This window comes from Drosophila takahashii, chromosome 3L, assembly GCF_030179915.1.
Source record: "Drosophila takahashii strain IR98-3 E-12201 chromosome 3L, DtakHiC1v2, whole genome shotgun sequence".
NCBI classification, from domain to species: domain Eukaryota; kingdom Metazoa; phylum Arthropoda; class Insecta; order Diptera; family Drosophilidae; genus Drosophila; species Drosophila takahashii.
The window spans coordinates 7021403-7045496 of record NC_091680.1 but is presented as its reverse complement, the minus strand read 5'-3'; the positions used below and the strand labels follow the sequence as shown (position 1 = coordinate 7045496).

The window sequence follows — 24094 nt, the reverse complement described above, 5'->3', positions numbered from 1 at the left end:
CGGAAGAAAAAAATCAGAAAGCGCGACCGCTGGGAAAAGCGGGAAAACCTCTCAGTGAAAAACCAAGGCGAGCGATTTACCGCGGCGGCCATTTAATGCCGCCCTCCCCCATTTTCCTGTCCCCACCACTTACACACTTTTCAGCAGCTAAAAGAGAAACGGAAAAACGCGGTGAGCACAAAGAAAAACGCCATTTTCCATGTTGGTCATAATGAATGCGTAAAAGTTTATTGCGCCACCGGGGTGTGGAATGTTGAGAAATGGAATGAGTAGGGTGGGTGGAAAGTGGGTGGTGGGTTGGTCGAGTGGAAAAGGAAATGCCAAAGGAACCGTGGACAGGTGTGAGTGCCAAGCACAAACACAACATGATTTATTCCTGTCAAAGAACTTAAAGGTAGCGACGGGCGATTGTCCTGGTCAATCAGCTCAAGTTAAGTGATGGAATCCCGGCTGCTCCTGGGGAATGAAAAATGCCTTTGGACACTTGGACAATGAGGGAGCTGGTAATGAGGAATGTCGTCTCAGTTAATAAGGAGTGATTTTTAAGCTAATGGGTTCCGAAATCCTTAGGTTAAGAATGAATGAAGTTAATGGAAAAGGGATTAAAATTATTTAATGTTATAAAAATAAATCTATATTTTTTAAAAAGAATTTAATCCTTCAATATTAAATTGTTCTTAAGATAGGAACTCTAAAATTGATATGTTTATTCCAACATGGTTATTCATAAATATCATAAAGATCAGACCAAATGCGACTCTTTTAATAAAAATATTTATAATATTTATTATATAAAAACAAATTTAAAAATTACCTTTTAAAACTTAAAAAATGTAAAGTATTCATAAAAATGCTAAAAAAATGTAAAACGTAAATGAAAAATATTAGGGACTAGTGCTTGTTGCCCCATAAAATCTTATAAAGAAATACGAATATTTTAGGAAGTTCAAAAATATTTAAAATAAACCCTTGTAATCTTTACGATTTCCCAAAATGTGTTAAATATTATCCTTAAGCTGTCTCCATTGATTGCATAGTTCCGTTTGATGGAACTTTAATTTTGTATGTCTTTGCTGAGTGTTGCAGCTGGTTTGTTAGCTGTTTCGGGGGCTTCGGGCCATAAAACATAACCCAACGTTTGGCGATAACCATAAAATGGGCTTCCCTTTTGCCGTTTTCCTTGGGGCTTTGGCTTGGGCTCCCGTTTCTTTTCTCCTTGCTGTTTCCTCTTTTTTTATTGTTGTTTGATTTCAGCATAAAGGACGGATTTGGCAACAAACGTTATGCATTTGGTTCGGTTTCGGTTTGGGTTTTTACTGGGGTGTGGGGGTATTAGTGGGATTTGGCCTTTGCCTGTGAACCCAGAAGAGATGGCAGTTGTTCGGTTTGTTTGGGGTTTGGGTTCTCGAGGCGTTTATCGTTTTCCTTGCCAGACCTTACAACACCACCTCGATTTGCATGTCGAAGTGCGAAGAAAGGAAGGAAAAAATGCCGAAGGCTAAAGCTTGTTTTGCCCTCTCAACGAGTGCCAGATTACGCATACGCAATGTGTGCTGCCATTGTATTACATTGTGTTTTGTTTGTTTGGACAAATTATGCAAATCGCTGGGAAAAATATACAAGTGGCAAAAAGCATTTCGGCCATGGGATGTCTTTTTTTAGCATTTCTCTTTTTAACAGAAGCCCAAAAATGCGATTTCCTGGACATTTTTCGAGAATTGGATTTCTCCCTTCTCACTTCCCACCATTTCATTAAAACACGCCCACGTTTTTATGACTTAATTTGGTTTGCGTGTTTGCCTAAGGCATTCTACCCATAAACAGCTTCACACAATAAACTTGTTGACATTGCTCTGGTCCAAAAAAGTCAAACAACACTTCATTAGCAGCCGCATTTGTATTTGTTTATAACTTAATCTACCCGAATGTCAACACGAAGCGCGTCTGGGAAATTTCAATGAGTTCTGGTCACGCACAGGACGAGAAAATTAGGTGGCAGCTGGAAAAGCTAGAAAGGAGGAGCTGAGTATTAATAGGAAATGCTTTTGGACACATAGCTCATTTAATTTGTTTCTAAATTCAACCCGCTATGTTTTAAAGCTGATCTTTGGATCTCTCGGGGTCGTAAAACTCGGTGAGAAGATATATATATCGGTGATATATGGGTGCGGGGCTATATATATGCGGACGACAACTCGGCAGTTTATTGCAGGTACGTGTCTTGAATTATTGTCAACACTTTGCCAGGTTGGAGATTAACAAACGTACAAACGCCTGACGTTTGACTGCCTGCCTGCCTGTCCCATTTTCCCGTCGCATTTTCCTAGTCTCCTAGAGTTCCTAGTCCTGCTACCATTTTCCTCGCCGTGTGGTGTTTTATATGCCTGGAAAAATTGATGAGCGCGTAAACATGTGTCTGTGCGCCTTTATTTATGGATTTCCATAACAATCCAGCGTAACATATGTGTCTGAGCCGTTGATTGAAGCACTTTCCCGGCACTCCACACTCCACAAAGGACGGAGGATGTTTGCCGAGCAGTAAATATGTGTGTAAACTGGGTCAGACCACCGCGTTTACTTGGTTTCGGGTGCCTTACTTCCTTAAAGCAAAGCTCAGGAAGTTACAAAGTCCGCTAAGGGCTAAGGTGTTACGTGTTTGGCTTTTGGTCCCTGAGTTTGTTTACCTGTCCCTCTTTTTCTCACCTTAGGTTTAGTAAACTTGTTTGCTCTTTAAGTCGATTTGATTCACATGCTATTCTTAGCCACTTAAGAATAATCTTAGGGCTTAGCTTTATCGCATATTTTAAGATTAAATATTATTCTTACATTATTTAATCAATAAATAAGCCAACAGTGCCTACAAAATTTTTAAAAAATAATAGAATCATAAATGAAAAACTTTCAAACAACTTGAATTAATCAACTAATAGCTTCAAGTGTTTTTTTGATTTAATTTACCCACCTCATAACTACATAACTCATTTTAAATCACATTCATGTCGCCCCTCCACTCATGCGGTACATTTAACCCAAAATACTTTTTCGCCTGTGGTTCTTGGAAGACTTTGTTTTCCTCTTTTTTCGGGAGTTCCGGCGGGGATCCAAAGTTTTTCTCGCCTTTTGTCACAAGCCATAGCTCGCATAGTCTGCGTGGAATTAACATGGCCGGGTCCGGGGTCCGTTGTCAACACGGCAAATGGTTCGGGTTCAGGTGTCAAAATTGTTTTGGCGAAAGTTTGTGGCTGCTTTTACGGCCACGCTTATTTTTGTTAAGCATTTCAAGCACAGGCTTGAGATGTGGCCAGAAAAACCACTCCCCTGATACTCCCTTATACACAGAAAAAAAAATGGCATACAAAAACCATAAACAAGTAGTTGTGATATGAGCAATTTTTATAGCATACTTTTAGGCACATTTTTGTGCGTATTCAAAACAGAGATTTCTTTGCAAATTTTTATAAAAAAATATTTTTAAGGTATTCACAATATTTTTGTAAAAAAATATTAGATAAAAACATTTCTTGGGTAAATTGAATGTCATTAAAATGTATTAATTTTTCTTAGTGCACTCACCTTGGCTAAGTGTTGCAGGCGCCGACGCTGTCGCTTTGGATGGAAAAGTTCTGTGTTGCAACAAGAGCATAACAAAAACGCAAAGGAAAATATGGTGGAAATTTTTTAACGCTTCCAAGTTTGCACGGCGCCGACAGCTTGCCAAAGGAACGAAGGGCGGCGGAGGGGGATAAGGCAAACTATTACATAACACGCATTATACAAAAAGGTGCCGGGGCAGGTTGGTGAGGTTTGGCCAGGGAGAAAATGCATAAAAAGCGCATTTTATTATTTCACTCGAAACTTGTTTACGGTTCTCGTTTTCTCCTCGTCGCGCTCTTTCATTATGATGTAATATGGTTTTAACATTATTTTTATTATAAATCAACAAAATGCACTCAGCGCGACTTTCACAGTTCTCGGTTGACGCCAAGAACTTTTTCCCCAAGTGAAAGGCAGTGAAAGCCCAGAGAAAAGCGCAAGCAAAAGGGTGCAGGAATAAAGGAATAAGCGAAAAGTGGAGGCCAGATTGGACCCTGATTTATTTAATGCTATTATAGTTATGGCTTTATTACTATGACGGGTCTGAATGGCAGGAGAGGGGGGATGGGGGATAAGAGAGGCCCAGAAGCCAGAAAAATATTGGCTTATAAAGGGATTTATGACATTTTTATGGAAAAAGATATAAATATTTTTAAAACCGAATATATATTCTATAGTTACACACAAAAAAATTTGCTTGGTAAAATTGACCAACAAAGCTGGTTACGTAACTATTAAAATAGTTACGTGTATTTTGTTTTTGCTTTGGGTTTGTGTCTTTGCTAATTGTGTGTATTTTGTTGTTGTGAAATGACTATTTACTTAGTAGAATTGACAATTTTGCTGGTTGGGGCCTGTTTGACAATTATTACAGTTGATTTTACCAAGTTTTTTTTTTGTGTGTACATAACATTTTTGTAGAACTTAATAAAATAAATTTGATTAGGTTTTAAGCGATAAAAAATATTATAAATTTGTCTAATTAAAGTTTATAAAAACAAATACATTTAATTAAATGTGCACCTTTTTAGATATATTTTAAAAATATATATATAAATTTAATTATTTTTTACAATTTCCCTCTTCAATGTTATTTTCCATTTTGCTCAAGATCTATCACTTTAAATGGTTTTTTCAACCGCTTGACATTTATCTTTTGGCAATGCGAAACAACAAATGTCACAGCTGTCTGTCAAGTCAGTTGCACCAAATGGAATATCCTTCGGGGCTCAGGACACAGCTGCAATTTTTCGTCTATGCTGCGTATTTCAAGGATAAAAGCCATGACAAGTTTTTACCGCCTCGCACTTATTAATATTTTTGCCGCTTAAATGTCAGCGGAATTTGTCAACTTCATCGCAATGCTGGGTAAAATGTCTCCAGACAGCGAAAAGTAAAAGTCCCAGCGATGAAAGTGAAAATGTGCTCATTAAAAGGCCTTCAGAAATTATTCAGACATTAAAAAGTTTCTGGGCAGTAGAAAAAACTAAAGTCTCCAAAGGAAATGTTAATCATAGTCAAGTGCTTAAATTTTTATTTTTGAATTTTTAATTTTAGAAAAACAGAATGTTGTAATAAAGATCTATAAAATTGCATATTTTATCTAAGGAAAAATCCAGTCTTTAAGTTATTGAGTTATTTTAAATACTAACTTAATAAACAATTTTTATCCAAGTGATGTTTACCTTTCACCCACTCTGATTTCATTTCATTAAGAGTTAAGAGCTTAGTCGTCATTAAGGTAAGAGCTTTTGCCTGTTGATTAATGCGACTTGTCATAATATTCACCGATTGTGTGTGCTGTGCATTCGGAATAAGATGCATTGGCAAGAGCCATTATCCTTACACTTCTTGCATTGCAATTTCCTGTCCTTAGCTGGCGATTTGCATGCTGATCTCATTAGCACAAAACAAGTTCATCTGCTGCTTGCAGCTCCCAGAGAAGCGAATCGCCTGCAAGTGCATCATTTGCATGCAAATGTCGTTGGTAGGCCACTTCCCACTGCCATTTCAGCTCCCCTTGATCCCCTTTGACCTCCGACCCCTGGATGCTTGGCTTGGGTTGTTCATTTTGCACTTTGGCTCGCCTTTGTTGTGGTTTCTCCCGTCCTGCAGGACGAAACTTGGCTTTTCTGCAGGGGGACAGAAGCAGCTCATAAAGCAGAGCCGCACTTGCGACTGCCGTTGACACTTTAGCCAATATTCAGGGCACGCAAAAAAAAATATTCTAGGGATAGAGTGAGTGTCCTTTATGAAAAGTTTCTTTTTGCCGTTTGCAAAACTTCTTGTTTGGCAATTGTCAGCCCTGTCGTTGTCGTTGTCGGTTTTTATTGCCCAGCAAACGTGGTCTTTAGCCACTCATTATGGACAGTTTAGTTGCACTTTTAGTGGGGCTCCCAAAGGAGGGAAGTGAATGCTCACATTACTTAAATTTTCCCTCCACTCAAAAAGCCATTTAAATTGGCCTAAGCATATTACGTTGAATTTAAAAACAAAACTAGAGAATATTACGCATATGCCGTAGTTGCCCAACAATTTTTATGCTGTTTCCCCACATTTTCCTCTGCTTCCACTGCCACTTAAAGAGCGAAATAAATAATTCCAAAGGTAGTTGAAGCATCCACAAGCTTTGAAAGCCCATTAAAGCAATGCGCTCCAACGCGTTTTCCAAGTACAATTAGGGATTTCAACGAACGCCAAAAGCCATACGCCAAAATATATATTTTGTGGCCAGGAAACAATAAACAAGAGAAAAAAACGATGCAGTCAAAGGAAGAAAGCACAACCTTAACAGCTGTAAATAGGGCAAATTTGGGGGGCCCAAGGCCAAGTTGTGGGAAAAATAAACAAAAATGTAATTTGCGCCACTTAGCAGCGAGCGAATGGACAGTGCCATTAATAATTCCATTTTTTTCGGGTATTATGGCAGTGGCAAAGATAATAAGGAAATATGACTTTGTGCTGCGGCTGGCTCCTCGTTTAACCACAAAAATAAAATGTGAAATGAAAAGCCGGAAGAAAAAAAAACGAAGGCAAAAACAAAACACTAGTGGAAACAACAGAAGTTGGCTTTAGTCAGAAGGTAAAAGATAGAGAAACAGCTAAATTATATGGTCAAAGACAATTTAATAAACATTTTTAAATTTATTCTTTAAATTTAAGGAGAAAATTACTATAAACTTTTTTAATACTTTTTAATATTAACGAAATAGTTAAATATTTTCATTTTGCGTTTAAGGATATATGTGTAAGAATATAGAAATATTTTCATAAATATTACTTATAGCTACTATATAATAAAAATGTTTAAATCAAATGTTTAAATAAAGATTTATAAAAAATTGTTCCGTTGTCATTTCTTTAAAACAAAAGGTATAATATTAAATTCATTAAACCTTACAATCCCGCAGAAATTTAAATTTCAATACCATTTTGCAGCTTTTTTATATTTTTACGAATGATTTCTGGCTTTGTTTCCTAACATTGGCATGGAAATTCAATTAAGGTGACAAACTGTCCGAATTTATGACATGGGAAGCGTTGAGCCCCAGAGGACCAATGGACTTTTGTGTGTGGGATTGAGACACACACTTGGGACTTGGGACCCTCATATCCTTGATGCATATTCATGGGCAAAAAGGTGGGGGGCGTGGGTCATGAATTATGAAATGTAATTGAACGAAATTGAATAATGACGGTGACCGGTGTCAGTTGACAAGAAAAGTGAAATTCCAATGAGCGATTTATGGGCCAATTTCAATTCAATTTTGACAGCCGCAAAATGTCAAAGCCAAGCGAATGAATAATGCACGAACAAAGGGGATTTTAGGTATATATAAAGGGCATTATTTGAATGTTAACTTATTGTTAGAAAATCCAATGCATTGGTGGCTACTCTTAATTTTCTCATTATCCTGCGAGGGATTGCAGGAGCGTGAGTTACTGGAACTCGACTTGGATTATGGGGTGGCGGAACCGCGGCGCACTTCGCTACTGCAGAGCAGCCTGATATTGCAATTCGCCCAGGACTACAAGCACATCCCCAGGATAACCTACTTCACGTGCCAGAAGCCCCATTCGCAGACCCCAACCCATCCAAACCAAATCCCCAGTGCTGCAGAAATACGCGACGCCTTCGCGGCGAAGAATTTTGAGCTGATTAAGAGTCTCTACGAGAGCGAGCTCTTTGTGCGGATTGTCCTTCTCGATGTCCTGACCCAGGCGGCTCCTACTTCGCCGAGTGGTCGACCCAACCGACCGGGCGCCTTCAGCCAGTCGCCCAGCCAGGCGCACAGCAATTCCGAGTGGCTGGAGAACGTCCTGCGGATGGAAGCCCTCAGGCAAATTGCGGTCGTGGATCTGGCATGCGGCGCCCTCAGTCGACGATTTCTCGAGCTGGTAAGATGAGTAGGGGAAAAGCGGGGAAATAGAGGAGGAGGAGAGTGCACGACACTCGGGAAAAATTAAGCACTTAATACTTTAATTTATTTTAATTTTCAAGAGCTTAAACTTTTTTTTTGTTTTGATTTATGGTAAGTACAAAAATAAAAAAAAGTTACCTTTGTTTTTTTCTCCAATCATTACTATATCGTAAATATCTCATTATTTAATTGATTAAATTTTAAAATGGATAAGATGATAAAAATGAAAAGATTTTGATGTGATGAGTTTTTATAGGTCTGTAATTGGCAGATTTATTTTTAAAGAAATTTTTTTTATAAATTGTAGTTATGAATTTAAAATTGCAGCATAATAATATTGAATTTAGGATAACTAATTTCTAAAAATGCAGATGGATTTCTTAGAGCCAACAAACATTTAACTATAAACTAAATATGACACCATCATAAAACTTCACCTTTTGTAATCTTAGATAATAAATTTGTCAGAGTGTTGTCGCTCATAGCCTTGTCAAGTTGTAGACTCCTTATTAAGTGCTCAAGTACAATCATTTCAAAGGCTTCCGCCAAGATGCTCTACAGCGAGAAGTTTCACTGGCTATTGATAGAGGATTTCGCCTGGCAAGGAAGGCCGCAGACAGCCGAAGGAACTCCGAAACGGGACGATGAGAAGGCCGAGGAGAAGCCACCGGGACAGCAAATTCAGACGACTGATGATGAAGACCTGCCCTCCATCGAGAGCTTCTTGGGTGGAATGAACCTGTACATGAACACCGAACTCACTCTGGCCAAGCGAATGTCCGAGGCTGCCCACTACGCCCTCTTCGATGTCTGGTGAGTGATTAACTGGCCTGGTCATCTCAGCATCACCTCAAGCTTTAAATTCCACTTGAATTGAATGGTCCTTTAACTAAAATATTATCTCGAAATTTGTCCTTTAATAGCTCAAGGACATTTTGTTAACTCATTGGTTTTCAGTTGAAATATATTGCATAAACAAGTATTTAATTAAGTTAATCGATTAGCCGACCTTCGGTTGTTTATTTCCTCAATTGATAATTTTAAACTTTCACTTGATTTAGACAGCTTTTTGGCTTAGATATTTAAGGACATATTGGTCCTTAAATTTAGCTTTTAAATGTTTATTTATTTATGCCATTTGATGATTTATTGAACATGGAATCTCTTGTTCAATTTTACCGGCAAAATGTGGTTTAATGGGTATTTAATTAAAGTCATTAAACAACAACTCAAATACCAAGAAAAGGAATTTAACTAACTGGTAATTCTAAGCTTATGGCTCATTTGAGTTATGTGATTATTCGATTTTTAGAATAATCTTCTCTTCCTATTTCGTTAAGGCGGTTATACCTATTAATTTCCTTTTTAACCGCATTGATTCTAAGCATTTTCAGTCAAAGAACCAGCTATCATTTCGCCAACATTTGACCCAAAAACCATTCATTCCCCTGAAATGCCAGGGCAAAGCGTTCTGCCTTAGTTGCCATCAACACATCAGCCATAATTTCCCAACTGTCGACTTCCCGACTGCTAATTCCCACAACGACCTGCTCCCGTTTTGGACCCTCTCGCTTAGGAACCCCGGACTCAACTACGGCGGACACGTCAATCTGACCGAAATTGGCAGCTTCACGCCGTCAGAGGGAATCCAGTTGCACACATGGTTTCGGACCACGTCCACAGTTCGTCGCAGGATGGACATGCAGCACGCCAGGTTGCGATGCATGGTTGTGGTGAGAGTTTCTGGGGGGAGTGGGAATGGGCATGGGGATTTGGGTAGGGAAAGGAGCAGAAAGATTCATCATCATCCTGAGGGACAGTAGTGCACTCGAAAAAAAAAATGAAAAACGGTCTCTAAATTAATAAGGATGAGTGAGGATTTTTATTCAAATTCCTTTCATCATATGAATATTCAAATATAAATAAATATATTTATGAAATAATTTAAAATATTTCTGATTTAAAAATAAGAATTTGATAAAGTGTTGGCCCTTACGTGTTATTTTCAGTTTAGTTAAATTGACAATAGATCTTTTAACTCTCCTATATTTTCTAAAAATATTCAGATAAACTAAAATCAACTATTAAGAATGACTATGAGTAATTGCCAATGAACATCAGTTTGTTGCGCTATATTTTTGTTGTATTGTAGTATTTAATTTTTCCAGCAAACTTTTTCGCAGTGCAATAATGTTTTGATATCTGACCTCTTGCCAGGTGACCAACAAGAACATGACGGGCACCCTGATGTACTACCTCACGCACACGGTTTCGGGTCACATCGACACGATGAACCGCTTCAACTTCAATCTGCTGATGGCAGTGCGCGACATGTTTAACTGGACGTTCGTCCTTTCGAGGACGACTTCGTGGGGATATGTGAAGAATGGTCGCTTCGACGGAATGATTGGGGCGCTTATTCGCAACGAGACGGATATTGGTGGGGCACCGATATTCTACTGGCTGGAGAGGCACAAGTGGATCGATGTGGCCGGTCGCAGTTGGTCGAGTCGTCCTTGCTTCATTTTCCGACATCCGAGGAGCACACAAAAGGATCGTATCGTATTCCTGCAACCCTTCACCAACGATGTTTGGGTTTTAATTGTAGGTTGTGGTGTTTTGACAGTATTTATTCTTTGGTTTCTCACCACCATCGAATGGAAACTGGTGCCACACGATGGCTCGGCTTTGATTAAACCGAAGGGAGGGGCACCTCCTCCAAGACATCATTACCAACAGCAGCAACAACAACAGCAGGAGGAAGTGCGTCCCATTACTGCAATTTCAGTGGTTGTTAATGAAGAAAAAGTTGAGGAAAAAATGGAGGATAGTGAAGATTCATCACCCATTGATGCTGGAACCCTTTGGCAACGCGCTTACCAGAAGCTAAATAAGTACATCAAAGATCGCAAGGCCAAGCAGAAGAAATCTCCCGAAAGAGTGGGTCTCTTTCTCGAATCCGTACTCTTTTTTGTGGGAATTATTTGCCAACAGGGTCTGGGATTTTCTACCAGTTTCGTTTCGGGTCGCTGTATCGTAATCACCAGTCTGCTCTTCTCATTTTGTATCTATCAGTTTTATTCCGCTAGTATTGTGGGCACTCTTTTGATGGAGAAACCCAAAACTATAAAGACCTTAAGTGACCTGGTCCACAGTTCGCTAAGTGTGGGCATGGAGGATATTCTCTACAACAGGGATTATTTTCTGGTAAATATATAGAAAATTAATCTATCTATTTTCTATTTAAAAACGTCTTATATTTTTAGCACACTAAAGATCCCGTGTCCATGGAACTGTATGCCAAAAAGATTACTAGTGTGCCCACCACTAAGGAAAATGAGGCCGATGAAGATGAGCCAGTGGATCCCAATCCAGCCTCTACAGATCCTGCTAAATCCTATCGCGATATTGTTCATAGTCATGAAACGGGGGCTCATGCAAAGGATAATGCAGCCAGCAATTGGTTGGATCCAGAAACGGGTTTACTTCGGGTTAAGCATGAACGTAAGTTGGTTCAAATAATTTCTAATAATTCTTTTTTTTAAGAACTTATTTTGTTTAAGGTTTTGCCTTTCATGTGGATGTGGCTGCGGCTTACAAGATCATTGCTGAAACCTTTAGCGAACAGGACATTTGCGATCTCACCGAAGTTAGCATGTTTCCGCCGCAAAAAACTGTGTGCATTATGCAGAAAAATTCTCCAATGAGAAAGGTCATTTCATATGGGTGAGTATTTATTTAAGCAAATATTTAAAAAAAAACAAAAAAAATAATTTTAGAAAAGTTGGAAATATAATATTTTAAGTATTTATTTTAATACTACTTAAACAAATTTTCATTGAATTCAAATATTAATAGATTCAACTCATTTACTTAAAAAATCCATTGGACATTCCTATATTTTCCTGTACAACGAATAATATAAATGTGATTAATGTATGTGTTTTAACAACTAATTAAATTTAATTTAGATTAAGACGTGTCACCGAAACTGGAATCCTAACGTATCACTTTAATGTCTGGCACTCGAGGAAGCCGCCTTGTGTGAAGAAAATCGAGACCTCAGACCTGCATGTGAGTTCCGGGAACTTTTCCCTTTTTCCCACCGTTTTCAACATTTAAAGCCTGCTTAATTCCAGGTTGACATGGATACCGTGAGCTCCGCCCTGTTGATACTCCTTTTCAGCTACGGCATCACCCTAATGATTCTGGCCAGCGAGATTCTGTACTCGAAATGGCAGTATCGCCTCATAATCAGACTCAATTGAATGTGATTCAATAAAATGCGAGGGGGCAGAAGGCAGAGAGTTTAAGCCCTGACACTTGAGCTCAACTGGAATTAATTGTCGTGAAGGAAGTTTTCAGTTCATTTTGAATGCGCGCTTTCCGATTCATTAGCTTGCCACAAAGGGAAAATTCGATTTTCACGCAGGAGACCATGAATGTGTCAAAAGGTAAAAGTTTAATTAAATTAACTTGGATGAGCAGCAAATCGGAGATGGGGTTGCATAATTAAATTGTGTAGTTGCTTGAACTTTTTTTTTAATGTCTTGCGATAATTCACTCAGCTTGAGAGACAGATGGTATTGATTTAGTGCGATAATGAAATGAATTAGAATTTATTTGCTATATCCTGCGAGGAGTTTTATCCACAAGATGCTGAAATTGTTTCTTAGCTTTTTTCCCCAAGAGTGGAAAATGCCTTGCAGCTGGTGAAGGAAAAAGAGTGAGTCAATTTCGGCCACAAACGAAGTACAAAATATCCATTAAGATAACAAGTTTTTCAGTAGTTGTAACACAGTTTTCCTTCCTTCTATTCCTCTCATATTTTTCCTTTTTTATTTTTTATTTTTTTGTATCTTTGCCTTTTACCGGGAGGCTTCTTGTCAGCGAGCTCACACAAAAACACAAAAGTTCTCGTCCTGGCCCAGTGTTATTTTGGCTCTTTGCCAAAGTACCGCTTTTAGGCATTTCTTTTCCGCTTTTCCCCTTTTCTCCCCTAACCGCCTTGTGTTTGTTTGTTAAATGTAAAAGGAATTGTTCCTCTTGCAGTCTTAAGTTTTCAGTTCTAGGCTAAAAAGCCACAACAACAGCGACATCAAGTCGAGGCAAATCAATTACAAGTCGTGAAAATCTGTAAAGCGTTACCGAGAAAACAAGCTGCCCAAAAGTTGTCAACATTTTTCATTTAATGTCCTTGCTCATTAGTAGTTGACCCGAAACCGAAACAAAAAACCAGAAAACCCCGAAAGTTTAATGGTAAATGTTCAATGGGCGTGTTAGTGTTAAGATGTTGGCGAAAAACTGAGTGAGTTTTTGGGTTACTCGGTTTTTATCGAACAGAACAGAGAACACGGTTGATTGAAAAACTTTAGCCAGACATATGGGTTTGCCTTCGGTTTCCGTTAAATCCATGCTCCTTGGCTATTTATCTACGCGCGCGCCATAAGATGCAATTTGGTTGCCTCACTTCGTCGACTGTGACAATTAAATTGTTTTGGCTTTGTTTGAGCAGCAAATTGTGCAACAAAACTTTGGCGGTTGCCAAGAAAAATAAACAGCGAAAGGAAAGAAAGTGGCAGCGAAGTGGGGTCGAGTGGGGAGAGACCTGCAGAAGCCGTGGCATAATTAACAAAAGCGCTCAGCAGGGCGCGTAATTTTGCCCGCTTTGCCAGCGTGCTGCTGCACTGAGAGAAATCTAGGAAAAATGTGGATACATTTAAATGTTTATGAATCACTGGAATACATTTAAATATTTGTTTATCATTAAAAAAATTTAAATATTTGTGTATCATTTAGATAAGTTTGTAGGAATTAAAAACAAAATATTTTAAAATGGAAAAGATTGTTAATTTAATTTCATTCTAAACTAAGTTGATATAAGTATCAAAATATTTATGAAATAATTAATGGTGGCCATGAACAAATATTAAATTAAATCTATGCAGAAATCCTTAGAATTTTTAAATATTTCACAAAATGTGTTTAAAAGCGTGCAGTAAATACTATTTAAAGTTGTCGTTCTGCTGTATTCGAAACATCTTGCTGCATACTTTTATACACCTTTTAAATGCGAATTCATAACTTAAGTAATTTTCATAGTTTCTTATGGTTTTTAAAAGACTTAAATGCTATTCTTTTTAATTATTTTTCACTGTGTGCCAGGGAAATTATGCTCCCTCTCTCTCTTTTAACTCGAGGTTTGGCCAGAACCCAAAAGTTTCCGCGCAAAGCCAAACTAAAGTAGTTTCCCTTAAGACGGCGCCGGGCGAGATCGGGTCGCGATTGGACAGGCGGAGCGAGCAGAGGAGGAGCATATGCTTTGGGGCCTGTGTCAAAGTGTGAAAAACTTTATGCGTCTTAATTAAATTTTATATACAGCGCTGGGAAGGAATTATGCGCCAAAATATTGCAACAGCTACCGCAGAAATCCCAATCCCTCAACTCCTCCGCGAGGGCAACTTTTCAAAAGTGACAGCTGCAACGGAGGGGTTTGGGAACTGAGGACCGAAAGAAAGTCGAAGGTCTGCCCGGTACTTGACTTTAAGCCAACCAATTAGTGAAAACTTAGGGGATAATTGAGTGCCTGATTATCAAGTGAGAGCTCACTTTACCTTTTTTATCTCCCCGCTCTGTGGGATAATTTTTACGGCAAGTCGGCGATAAGAGAATTGCGAATGAGGTGGAAAAGTGTTCTAAACGAATTTGGGTCACTTGGAATTATTCTTTTACTTTCTTTACAAAATCGTACTAATATTTTAGGATGCTATAAAAAATCTCTAGAGGTTTTCAGTTTTAATTCTAATAATAGCCATTTCATTTAACAATTATGTTAACAATTATGTTGGCACAATTTTCTTTCATGCAAGAAATTCAATTATCTCTACATGTGTTTCATATTCAATATTTACCTTTGCTAATTAACTTTCTCCGTGTGCCAAATGAACTAAACAAATTTGTACAGAATTCGAGGTATTTCTGGATTCTCATTATCATTCCGAGCATATACGACATCCGACAGAATGTGTGTGACACACATTTGAGGGGAAATCTGAGGAGGAGTTGGGTGGAGAAAAGCCAGACACGTGGCCAATTTCGAGTGTCACAGAACGGATTTTTTTGTCTGTTTCGTGAGGCTGGGAATGAAATGAGATTGGGTTACGAAGAAAGTTCTAAGCCTACTTGAAAAGGCTTTATTATTAAATTAAAAATGGTAAATTAATATTGTAAAATATTAAAAACGGTAAACTAATTTTATAAAATATTTTAAGCATTAAAAATGTTAAATATTATAAAATTCTCTTAATATTCTTTTGTTATATTTACACTTGATTATGCATCAAAAACAATTTATTATAAGTATCACTTTAACTAAACCTTTGAAAACATTGATTCCCCCTCCCTTTTAAACCACGAACAATTTAGTGAGCTTAATTAATATTAAGGTTCATAGATGATAAATTATTCGAGGACATGAATGATTATAATTGAGGGCCATTCATGACTGCATGTGTAATTTAATGTTTCTGCAATTGTTTTTTGCCTGATTCACTTCTGTTGCAACTAATTCCCCAAACAAGTTGTAAACTTTAATGGCATTTTGTTGCCTCTCTTTTTTTGTTGGTCCTTTTCGATTAGTTCAGTTGTTTTACCCTCATAATAGTTGACAACTGTAATTTATGATTCTTTTTTGCTGTGCTGGCGGTTTGGTTTGGCCAGTTGCCAAAACTATTTTTTCCATATTTTATTTTTTATCAACTGAATGCCGGTGAATACAAGAGGTGAAAAGTTAGTCATGGCATTGTTAAATAATGTACAAATGCATTAGATGCAAAAATATATATAGTAGTTCAAGGGATGATAAATATTGAAGCGTAAAAGCTTTTAAATATTATTTAAATGCTAGTAAAACAGTTTTTGTCGATTGCCAACTTTTAGACAGAAGTCAGACGCAGATAAAGGGAAAATAGACAGCGGCAGAACATCATTAATACGCATTATTTACATTTCTCAAAAGTTTAAAATCGATCAATTGTCGTTTATTCGCTTTCAAGTTGCGTCCTTTCATCTGTGAAAGTTTCTATGTCTGTGCAGAATTTTCTTTTCCCATTTATATATATTTTTTTTCCGTCTAGCCGATGGCACCGGAAGTTGCCAAGGAGCAGCAGTAGCAAACCGGAAAGAAAAGAAGAAGCCAGGGAAAATCGAAAGTTTTGATTTATAATCGGACAAGTTTTTCAGAGCTGCCTTCAATTCAGTGCTGTTGCATTTTCCGAGTTTCCCTGGCCGGCTGTCCATTGAATTGGAAGCGGATTTGTCATGGCTCAAGAATGGAAATGGAATGGAAAACTTTCTGCCGACTTGGTGTATTATATTATTTAATTTATTTACAATATCCGCTCCGCTATTTGTGCGTTTGTCAGGTGTTCAGCTGTTCAGCTGTTCAACTGTTCAACTGTTGAATATAGCAATGCCCATTCATTCATTTAAATCGTCGAACAATGGCCGCTGTCTTAGGCCCAATAAATTTCAATTAAAATGTCAACAATTTGCGGAGCAGCGACAAGATCTCTCTGCTTCACAATATATATATCGTATATTGGCTGGGGAGGATTTATCGCTGCCATTTGCTTATTGACAGCTGGGGAAAGTGAGCGTGACATGATGGAAAGTAATCTAATGGAGAGCATAGAGACCAGCTGACTCAGGTAATTCATCATAAATATGCTGAGCACAAATACAGGACCCTCCTACTCTTACACCTGTGGCTGTCGTCGCCGGGAGTCATCAATCTTCCGAAAGGGAAGTTGACTTCCCCTTTTATTTTGCAAGAAGGGGAGGCGGTAGAATTTAAATAAATTATATTGTCAGGAAATAGAAGACTCAGTCGTTGAGTTGTTAACTAAAATGTAGCCTTCAGTTGCAGGGGAAAAATTTTCAATGGCTATAAATTATTTGGAAAATATATCGATTTGGATTTTCTTTTTTTAAAAATATTTCATTTCTATATAGTAGAACAAAGTGGGATTATGTTTATTTACGTATTGAAGCATTTTTATAGGGCAATTTATTCTGCCTAAAATTTCACGCATATTCTCTCCTTAAAGGAGTTTTTCTAGCTTACTAATTTACCTATATTTTCCCCTTATTTTCCTTCTGACGTTTAAATTTTGTAAACAGCCTGTGGCAAAACATTTTAAGGCTTACAAAAAAAACCTAAAACTCCGTTTTCCGGCCTTTGCGAATAAAATAACAGGCAAAAGGGAGCTGTCACTGTGACGACTGAGCACTTTTGATAAGCCGCACAAAGGCAGAAAGGGGTTAAGAGGAGGGGTCAAAAGGGAGCAGTGGTCGGCTGGGAGATAAAAAAATGCGAAATAGAAATAGAGAATCCCGAATCCCGAAATGTTCGAAATTGAAAAGCGTTTAAAGCAGGCCAACTGAAGTGGTTAGTTTGCGTCCTCCGCTTGATGAGTGCGTTCACTTGATTGCCGCTTACCAACTACCGTTTCCCGTTTTCCTCTTCCCTGGATTCCATTCCCTCTTCCCTTAAAATCCAAATCCCCACCCAACTTGAAACGAGACCTAATGACACAAAGCGCACTAATTCAGTGGCCCATTGTAGAGGAACTCCAACTCCCCACTCAACTTCCGATCGGGATCTCCATTTCCTGCCCCTCCGACGACAAGCGAATTATTGTAATCCACTTCAATTTCATTGGGAACTAAAAAAAAAGAAAGAAATTTGTGAACTGAGTGCAATTATCGGGGATTTCCTGGTTTGTTGAATGGCTTAGAATCTTGTAAATCACAGAGGAGACAGGAATTGCCACAAATCGAACAGGAAACCAATGAAGATTTTAGCTGACATGGGATAAGTCACCAAATTACCTATTTTTCTTGACATTTTGTAGTAAGTCTTTGCTTAATCTAATAAAATAAAATAATAAAAACACTGAAAACACGATGGAAAAATAAAAATTTACAAATGCAAATTTCTTTAAATGTTTTCTGTAAGAAAAGAAAAAATAACTATAAACTTTTAAACAATATTGACTAGTGTACAAACAAATCTCTTTCTCCCTTGGCAAACTTAACTTCAAGTGTCCGAAAAAGTAAGTCACGCAAATGCCATTTCATAAATGTGCAATAAAAAGGTTTATGCTTACATTAAGATATAGAATATTCAAATGAAACGAAAGTCTGGCCACAAAACTTTTGCCAACTCGAAATGCGACTCGTGGGCATTCAGCAGACACAGATACAAACAGTCCAAAGAAGCAAGCTACAGATACAAGCTACAAGATTCAAGATAGAACTTAAGCTGACGACTTGACCACCAATGGGAATACGAAATTCGAAATGGTAAAACAAAAGCTGCAAATCCGTAATGATAATTCCACGATTATGTTGTGCTTATGGCAAAGTTTTTGTGTTTCTGTGTTTTCTTGTTGGAGATACATAGTTGGGTGAAAGTGGGTGCAAAAAACATAGGGCCGTTGAGCAAATATTGTCCTTTGGACAATATTTATCTTTTGCCTACGCTTAACACGTATACGCCCCCATGGTAATTGCTGCATAATAAACAAGAATCTGAATCTCTGCTGCCACTCGTCTTCCCTTTGTTATTTGCATTGTCATTTGCGGAACAAAAGCGCTCGTTCAGTACTTCTGCCTGTGGGCTTAACTAATAAATACAGCAAGAGACCGATGGAAAATGCGGAGGGAATACATCCATTGTCACATACCCGGCAAATGGTCCATGTTAAGTCAACAATAAACCAAAAACTGAATGTAATTTCGATGGCAGATTAAATGCATGTTGAGATAGATTTAAAAAATAAATGCACAGAAATGGGAATTGTTTTTTAAAAAAATAAAAATAGGCAACAGGAAAAAATATATTTAATTTTTGATTTTTAACATAAATGTATATAATAAAAGGCCCTTAAAAATTTTTGTAATATTAGTAAGCACCTAACTATTTGATTTAAATTCTGTGTAGAATTTTTCTAAGCCTGTTAGGGGGATTACCCAAGTTTCTACCCTTTTATCCCCCTCAATGACTGAATTTTTTCTGCATTGATTTAGACGCGGGTCCGACCTTTGGCGCAGTCTTTCAAAATTGCCCAAAATTACTCGCACGTAAAACAATAAATTTTCATAATATCCAGCGCAGCCAGACGTGTGCCACGCCCCTTACACCGCCAACCGCCCACCGCCCACATAAGGAATGGGATGCAGGCCACGTGTAAAGTGCAAAATTGCACCATCAGCGAAATGGACCAAGTCGGGAGGACATCGTCAGTGGCAGACACACAAACTGCGATGGGGTTCATATACCTATGGGTTCGGGAAAATGGGCAGGGAAATGGGAAATGGGCTTGGCCAGCCAAAGATTAGCGTTATTTGTATGCAAAGCAGAAGGCCAAAGGCAGAAACACTGCAGGCCAGTGTCGCCATCACAGAAATGTCATTCAAAGTCAGCCCAAAAACAGGGCAAAAGGATGGGAATGGGAATTCCGGGTTCAGGAACAGCGAACACAACGAGAAACGTGTTTCAATTTTTATGACAATTCAATGCAGTTGATGTCAGCGAAACGGGTTGAAAAACGGGTAAACACCGAAGAGCTCGTTACAATTTTGACAATTCAAATTTGCCCTGGGGCAAGAAAAATGCATATACATTTGGCCCAACATATTTCTGGACAGTTTGTAAGAATTCAATTGGATTGTAAAATGTATGTTCGATGAAAAATAAAACCCAAAAAATATAGAAGGTAGATGGAAAACAAGGATTGCGCATACGCCATGTGGTGGCTGAAAATTCAGCCAGCAAAATACCTTTTATTTGCATTTCAAAGGCATGGCGAAGAGTTTACCTAGTGAAACTCACTCATTATTTATGAATTGAACAACCTAAAATTCAAGAGTGTGAGTGAGAAGCTCCATGTTTTATTTATGAGACCTCAGCAGGTTTTCCCCTTTTCACATTTTTAGAAAGCTCCTTTTGTGCGGACTGCCAAGAACATTCGGTTTTCGGTGGGTTCTGCTCATAATGTCGGGGCATTAAAAACAAAAACGTGGGTAATAAAGCAAAAATTCAATCAGCTGCAGTTACAAAAGTAACAAAGAAGTAACTTTAAGGAGAAAATAACAGAATTTAAGACATTTTTAAGAGGATAATAAAAAGAAAATCAATTATGAAGACTTAAATTCAAGTATATTTATAAAAATGATTACAAAATATGGTATGATTTTTATTTGTAATAAATTGGTTATTTTAATTAGTTTCCTGAATATTATTTAATCTGATATCTAAAGTACTTAATTGACTTGAATTATAGAAAAATAAAAAGGATATACATTTTTAACACTGAAATAGAAATATATTTTGTTTAAATTTAAATGTATTTTGAAAGACTATATCGAAATTATCTAAATATATTTTACTATTTTAATTAATGGCATTTTATTATTGGTATATTAATTAGTTTCCTGATTATTATTTCCTGTGATTTTCAAAGTATTTTATTGTTTTCTACTATAAGTGCACTTGAAAGTTTTTAAGTTTGTCCATTTTTGGCCTATCCTAATGACTTCCCCGTGACCAAATTCGATAAACTTCCACGCTCATTAAAAGCACATTAGCCGAGTGAGCAACAAATGTCGCTGATTCCACTTGGCCTATCAGTCATCGGGTTAATCATATATTAGAGTAGGTGCCATTATTATTCATTTTCGTCCTACTTATGGCACCTGTCGTGGAGCCGAGAACAAAACTCGAAATGCGGCCCATCAGGAGGGAAACTTAAGTGAGGCCATAAATCCTTTTGAAGCCTCTCATCAGGGAACGTGACTCTCATGCGGAGATACAACACAATCCACATAGAATGGGTCTGGAGTCTGCTGCTCCAGACTTGATAAATTAACGCATTAAAGCTCTATAGCTGATATCCACCCACACAGAGGCGGCTTTTAATAACACAAATTGCAATCGAATCCCGCAAAAATAAAGAGAAACGAAAACGGAATGCGAAATGAGAACCCAGAACCCAGAATTGTTAACTCAATTTCCATGGGGAGGGTGGCTCTATTCGATCGGAAGAACTTAAAGCAGGCATATTTAAGACGAAACTCCCATTAAACATAAACAATTTCGAGACTTCGACTACGACACTCCGGAGAGATAAAGGAGAACCAAAGTTTGACAAAAACCACAAATTGCAGCTGCAAATAAACAAGACTTGGCATTTCTCATATATAAAATAAAATACAGCAGAGGCAGAAAACTTTAGATACTAATAAAAAAAATAGGGAAAAAGCCTTCTGAATTGTTTTAAGAAATATACTTAAACTTTGGAAGTTAAGATATAATACTTACCATTTTAATAAATAGTTAAAAGAAGAAAATAAAATTTTCTTATCATAATAGCTTGAAAACTTTGATATTTTCAGTAATTTTTTTTAAAATAATTTCTTTTGTTTGTAAAATGGGCATTTACGATTTACGTTTCACAAAATAGGGTAGCTTTCCGTAATATTTTAAAGTATATTTTTTTTTTAAATTTAAGTCTATTTACGATTTATATTTCACAAAATATTACACTACATAAAAAAAGGTGTATAAAAATTTTTTTAAATTATTTTTAGTTACAGAAGTTTTTAATAATTTTGTAAATCTTTTTTTTATACAATACAATTTTATACAATACCGATTTATATTTTACAAAATATTGCCCTATATTGTACCTTTTTTTTCAACCGAAATACTAAACATTTTTGGCTGAATGTAAAGACTGCCGGGGAACTACAAATAGTTGCCTTGATCAAACAGCATTTACCGAACCGAACTGTCCTCGTGCGCACCTGTGTGCAATGAAATCGAAATCAAAGCACATCCATCCTGCAAAATGGACAAACAATGAAATAGTTGGGCAAATGTAAATACCAACTGAAGCACAAGCACCCCAAAAATATATCGATAGCCGAGCTAAGCAAAGTTTAACTACCTCTTTTCGGAGGGGGAACTGCACTTCACTTCAACTGCGGGTCGCCAATTGCTGCCAAGTTTTCCACTCGATGAAGATCGGGAAAAAGGGGCAAAATCCAGGGGACTTCAAAAAGGGAAAGGAGGAGGCAGAGAAAGAGCCCGCAGGAGGCGACCGACATCTGCCTGGTTTAGTGGAAAACTGATTGACGCCATGTCTTTTGATTTCCCTCGTGTTTCATCAGGATTCACGCACTGGAGAAGAATGGCGGGGCGAAGAGGGGAGGGGAGGGGAGAATCCTTTTAGCAAGGACTCACAGCCCATATGTGCGACACTCGATGTGGGCAATACTTGATGACCCGAAAGTGGGTCAATGGGAAGTAATTTAAGGGGTGGCAGCAAAAGATATACCAACCTAGTGTATCCTTTTGCTTTTATTTAAATTGTGCAATTTTGCAGCTTTTTTTAATTGTGAAAAATTTATTAACTTTAAAGCCATAAATAATTTTCAATATTGTTATTGATGTTCACGATTAGTTTATTTCTTTATTTCTTGGATTGTTTCTGGTTTGCATACCCAGAAATTTACATGCACATATTGATTTTACGGCGACATGCTTTTTTTGTGTGTGTAAATCTAAATAAATTTAACTGATTTTGCGCAAAATCCATAAAAATGTTGATTTAAAGGCCAGCCTAATCCGATTGCAAGTCTAAACTAATAAACTGATGCAATTTCCAGTACACAAGTTTGATACCCGGATAAAAGTCAACGAACAACTTGTTGCAGCAAATAACATTTTTCCATTGATGCAATGCAAATTCAATAAATTAGGCATCAATTTGCAGAAACTGCTGCATATATATATTTCGAATCCATGGCAAATATTTGCCTAAAACCGAAATGATTGCAATTTGTAAGATGACAATGCCCGAGGGGATTTTCAGCGGAAAAGCGAAAGGAAAAGCAAAGTCATCGCCAGGATATTAACACTATCTCTCTTCCTTGAAGCAAACATCCTGCTCTTTCTCACTCCCTTAATGGATAATGTTAAGTTCCGTCTAATTGCATTTGCATATTTTGATAATATTCCAAGGGGGAAATGAAAGTGGCAAATGCATTCGCCATCCGAAATACTCCGCTTAATGCGGATGAAATCGGGAAATTCAATGGAAAGCGGGGGAGAGTGAGAAGGGGAAATGAAAATTCCTAAGCTGACAACGGAAATTTAATTGCATCGGGTGAAGAAATCCCGTTTAATTACGGCGATTAACTGAAATAATTTATTAGTTTTTGCTTAATTTGTGACATGTGCAAACAATTAGTGATTAAATCGAATGGCCAAAAGGAAGCAATAATAACTTTGACTAATTAGCTGTGTGGCGGGCTTAATTCCTGGCGAATAGCGAATAAATGGGGGACATAATGTAGGGGAAATCACAGAAGCAATTTATTTTTTGTGATATTTTTTTTCATTTATTCATAATGTTTCAAACATACGTTCATGCTATCCAAAAATTTTGAGATTTACCAGAATTTTAGTTCGTTTAGTTTAGTTTAGATTGCCAATTATTTTAGTTCGGCTAAAACCAATTTGTTTTTTAAAATCTGTAAAAAATATACTTCTATATGCTATTAAATATGTTTTATTATAATGTCTATCTTTATAAAATATTTTGATAATGAACTTAATTATTTTAAAATAAAACTTTTTATATTTTTTGTAATTTGATTTAATTAAAGGAAAAGGAGTATCTTTCACAAATTACATATTTTTACACGAGTTTTACACTGTTAACCTAAAGAATACGGCTAACATACTGCTACGAATAGTGATGCTACAATTATCTACAATGTAAATTTTACATCCAGTCGTAAGCATGAAATATAAACTCACAACAATCTGTTCACTATTTATAGTGAATACTTAATTTGAATTATAAAAAATTCAAATTTTTTAATTTTTAAAAGTACACTAAACAAATTTTTAAATATTTAAAAATGTTTACAGTAAAAATAGCTAAAGACCCCTATTAAATAGCTATAGCGGCATCACTGGCTAAAAATACCCTAACGCCCCCGCTGAC

The 24094-nt window shown here is 37.2% G+C and overlaps 1 protein-coding gene across 1 annotated transcript; it reads left to right on the top strand.

The window, feature by feature from the left end:
- Window positions 1-7473: 7473 nt before the first annotated feature.
- Ir64a (Ionotropic receptor 64a) lies at window positions 7474-16506 on the top strand. The gene is made up of 9 exons (XM_017139381.3): window positions 7474-7992; window positions 8554-8828; window positions 9592-9748; window positions 10233-11222; window positions 11282-11519; window positions 11579-11741; window positions 11987-12089; window positions 12155-12469; window positions 16151-16506. The coding sequence occupies exons 1-8, from the start codon at window positions 7474-7476 to the stop codon at window positions 12281-12283; spliced, it is 2574 nt and encodes an 857-aa protein (XP_016994870.2). The 3' UTR covers window positions 12284-12469; window positions 16151-16506.
- Window positions 16507-24094: the final 7588 nt, after the last annotated feature.